The sequence below is a fragment of the Haliaeetus leucocephalus genome, unplaced genomic scaffold (genome assembly GCF_000737465.1).
Source record: "Haliaeetus leucocephalus isolate CR32 unplaced genomic scaffold, Haliaeetus_leucocephalus-4.0 Scaffold915, whole genome shotgun sequence".
Taxonomy (NCBI): Eukaryota; Metazoa; Chordata; class Aves; order Accipitriformes; family Accipitridae; genus Haliaeetus; species Haliaeetus leucocephalus.
In genome coordinates, this window is record NW_010973351.1 from 3,127,082 (window position 1) to 3,130,975 (window position 3,894).

The 3,894-nt window shown below is 46.1% G+C and overlaps 1 protein-coding gene across 2 annotated transcripts; it reads right to left on the bottom strand.

The window, feature by feature from the left end:
- Window positions 1-569: 569 nt before the first annotated feature.
- On the bottom strand, window positions 570-3,465 carry CCDC127 (coiled-coil domain containing 127). 2 transcript variants are annotated; one of them, XM_010583565.1, is made up of 3 exons: window positions 3,461-3,465; window positions 3,130-3,259; window positions 570-2,464 (listed from the first exon to the last, which is right to left on the bottom strand). In XM_010583565.1, the coding sequence occupies exons 2-3, from the start codon at window positions 3,248-3,250 to the stop codon at window positions 1,791-1,793; spliced, it is 795 nt and encodes a 264-aa protein (XP_010581867.1). In that variant the 5' UTR covers window positions 3,251-3,259; window positions 3,461-3,465; the 3' UTR covers window positions 570-1,790. The 2 variants fall into 2 exon arrangements, with proteins under 2 accessions (XP_010581867.1, XP_010581866.1); XM_010583564.1 differs by lacking the exon at window positions 3,461-3,465 and having other exon boundaries at window positions 3,130-3,450.
- Between the last annotated feature and the right edge of the window lie 429 nt (window positions 3,466-3,894).

Here is a 3,894-nt window from a genome sequence, read left to right on the forward strand (position 1 = left end):
TGAGTAGTTGGGAAACATGTATTCTGTTTAGGAATTTTATTTCATGTTAGATACTTTTGGTGAGTAACTGGATTAGGTTGCACACACTACTTCAAAAGATTTATCTGCTGTCTTCTGTGCCCAGACTGAAATGAAACCAGGAGGAAATACTAAGAGAAAAACCCATATCTGCTGGAGGTCTCTGTTAAAATTGGATGGGCATTCACTTAGCTGGATTGCTTCCGAGCCATGCAGTAGCTGATTGCCTAGAGCAAACATGTTTGTCAAGTCTAGCCCTTGGTAAATAAAGAACTGCTAATTAAAGAACTGACAACCTACCGACACTAATCAAAGTCAAGGAACAGAGAAGACCAGACGTTATAAACAGAAGGGTAAACACTGCCCCTTTGAGGTCTAAGGCTGGATTAGAAAGGAGGAAGAAAAAAGAGTTATTCTCCAAAATACATGGCACATTTGAAAAAGAAGGTGGTTCCTACTGCTACAAGGACCCAAAGAACACTCAAAGTTTTAAGGGATTTCAAGCATGGAAATGCACTGTTTTCTTGGTCTTTGTTTGTTTGTTTGTTTTCATCTAGATCTGTTTCTTTTACTGCACTAACTAAATTAAAAAGCCCCCTATCTTTAAAGTCTGCAAAGCTTGTGTATCTGTAGGCTTTCATGGTCATGTGTATGTGAAGTGGTGAACCATAAGCTCAAACTTTAAGAGTCGTGGAAGAGTATCCTTCAGTCCTGGGAGATCTGAGACGGTCAGAGAGGGAGGTAGTGGCTACCAGTGCAGGTTGCATTCAGGTTCCTATCTGCAAATAACAAATGGGACCTGTTCAGGGAACAGAGCCAGGTACAATGGCTGTAACCCACGGAGGTTCCTGCAAGCTAACCAGGCAGCAGCACAGTGATGTCTATAATGGAAGCACACTGTTGGGTTACAACTAAAACTTTGACTGAGAAAAAAACCCTAAGTATTCTTAACATATCTCCAATATGATGAGAATGTAACTTTGAGTTTATACACTTCCTAGTATTCAAGCATGGATCCCTAGCTCCAATGAGACTTTCATGAATCTGTTTCTTTGTGTGTTATTTCAATTAGCTTCTTTTGGATGTTTCATTCATAAAGTACTATTTCTATATTAAGCTGGAAGACAATGCAAGACTGATTAAATTTGAAACAAGATCATACTATTCCCCCCCTCAGAATACTAATACATACATTTATACACATACACATTCACACATACATAATTTATATAAATGTATGTATATACACTTAGGATTTACGTGGCAAGTAGCTTGCTCAAACACAGTCTCTTCCAAACATCTGCTTCAGAACCAGTCTTGCTTAAACAAAACAAGCAAACTTAAAAAAACAATTAAAAAAAGATAGCATTGAGACATCATGTAAAACATCAGGGATAAGGAGTACAATGTGCTACCCCACTTAGGGGAGACAAATCCCACTTCTCTGTTGATGGAGTATGACCATCGACTAGGTAAATCACTCTAAATTCTGTTTTGCTGCTTCTGATACCTATGGAAGCTGGCATCTCTCTATACGACATGGCAGCCTGGAATACAAACACAACAGAGTTTAAGAGCATGCATAGCTCACTGGACCATCTGTTGTTAGACAGTGAAAGGAAAGGCACCGACACTGCACATCCCATGCAAATATAAGTGCAACAAGGAGGAGAAACGGAAACGCAGTAGGAGAATTTAACACCTTCACACTACAACTGTGATTGTCCCTACTATGCACGGTGGATCACATGAAATCCCATTACTTCCCCTACTTAGCGTTTTCCTAACATGGCCTTTTCTGCCCTCTTGAACTTCTGTAGTTCAATAGCTAGTTCCCAATATCTCAGATACAGCCACATAAGTCTTCCATTTTGACTTTTGTTTCTGTTCAGCAGATTGCCACAGTAGTTATCATGTTTGAAAATATCTTTTAAGCCACTTTCCATATGTAGAGCCATAGCAACAGGATCAGTTGCTGCTTTAACTAGCAGATTTCTCTCTATTTCTAGTCTCTGGCCTCTGGGTACAACAAGGCTGCAGTAGATGTCCTGTCTTTCTTTGAGTCCCTCTTCAAATTCTTTTAGTACAATATTGGCTCTCTTTTGCCACTCTTCTTCCTTTGCCAGACAACTTTGATACAAGTTACCTTCTGCTCCTGAGCGCAAAAGGACTTGTTTTTCTCGCTCTAACTTCTCCTGCTCCTGTTCTAGGATCCTTCTTTCTTCTACTAGTTTGCGACTCTGGGACACAAGGGCTTCACGGTAACTCAGGGTTCTGTGGCGTTCCTTTTCAAGCTCCAACTCCAAATGAGCGACCGTGCGACGATTTTCTGTGATTATATCCCGGTATTTGGCTTCCAGCTCTTTTTGTAAAGATGAGTGTTTTTTATAATATTCTTTTTTTTCTCTTTCTATTTCTTTTTGACATTCTCTGGTCCAGATCCAACCTATCACATATAAATGAGACTTCAGACATGAGTATAACACATATAACACTGATAGGTATGATTAATTAAGTACGATTCTAAAGAAGCTATTAAGTGGTAAAAAGCTTCCTTTCTTGCCCTCCCCAGTGATATTCACTTCTATTCACATGTCCCACAAAATGTATTTCTGTGGGTCCATGTTTCACAGTAAGTCACTTTAAATGACTATGTTTCCTTTGAAGTAAAATCCCCCCATGTCTTTTATTACTCATACACACACTTCTTGGATTAAAGAAGGAAAATAAAGTTATGGGGAAACAGACTGGAGGCTTCCAATGCAGGAACTACACTGAGGACTTTTCAGGTCCAGTCAATAAATGTACATCCGCAGCTCCTTGGGTTGTTACCTTTGGGCTCTCTAGCACATCACGTGCCCGCTCTTCTGAGAGAGCTGTGTAAATTGGAGCTTATTCAATACGGATTCAATTCCGTGTGTGAAAAACGGCCGTTGCCCTAACGCTATAAACAGTGCTTACCGTTACAAACGAGCAGACCAGAGGGAAACCCTAGATGGGGTATTACTTTATCACTGTACCGCTTCAGAGGTTCCCCTTTGGCGGGTGGGCGAGACCCCCGAGCGCGGCCGCGCACCCCAGCTCCGGCGGCCAGGCCCGGGCGCTACTTACGGAAGGCGGCCAAGCCCAGCATGGGCACCAGCAAGGCGTAGTTCCATCTGCTGCCGTCATCCCCGGGCTCTCGTTGATTTGGCAGGATGTTCCAGTTGGGAGGGTCATTTAAGTTATTCATCAAGGCACCCTAAGGCGTACGGGAGAGAAACGGGGCGTTACTTGGCCCGCTCCCACAGCCACCTCGCACCACAGCTAACTCCGGGACGGGTATTTCTGCCTCAACACCCTCAAACGGCGGCCCCATCGCTCGGGGAACTCTGCACGGACGCCCTTCATCCAGCCGCAGGCTCCGCGGCCTGCTCCCTAACTACCGGCCACCCCCCCACACGGGCCTCGGCGCTGCCGCTGTCACCGCCCACCCCCTTCCCCGTCCGGCGGCACGTTCGCCGCTGTTGTTGCCGCCGTCCCGAAGGTCTCCAGGTTTCCTCCGCGTTGCCAGGCCGAGGCCGCGGCCCCGTCCCCGCCGCCAAGCCCGTGGCGGGGCAGGGGGGTCCCCTCAGCGGGACAGCCACCTACCGAGCCGCGGCGGAGCGCGGCCGCTGTCACTTACCTGCCGGACCCGCCCCCTTTTTTCGGGCCGGCTCATTAGCCTAGAGAAGGAGGGGGAAGACGAGGGGGACAACGAACCGACTCGCCCGATCCCCTAAGCGCTCCCGGTCGTCTGGCCCCGTCCCAGCCAGCTCAGCTAGCGGGATGAGGCGACGTTTGGCAAAGGGGACACACACACCGCATAGAAGTACGCAGGCTCTCAGTCTTTGAGCT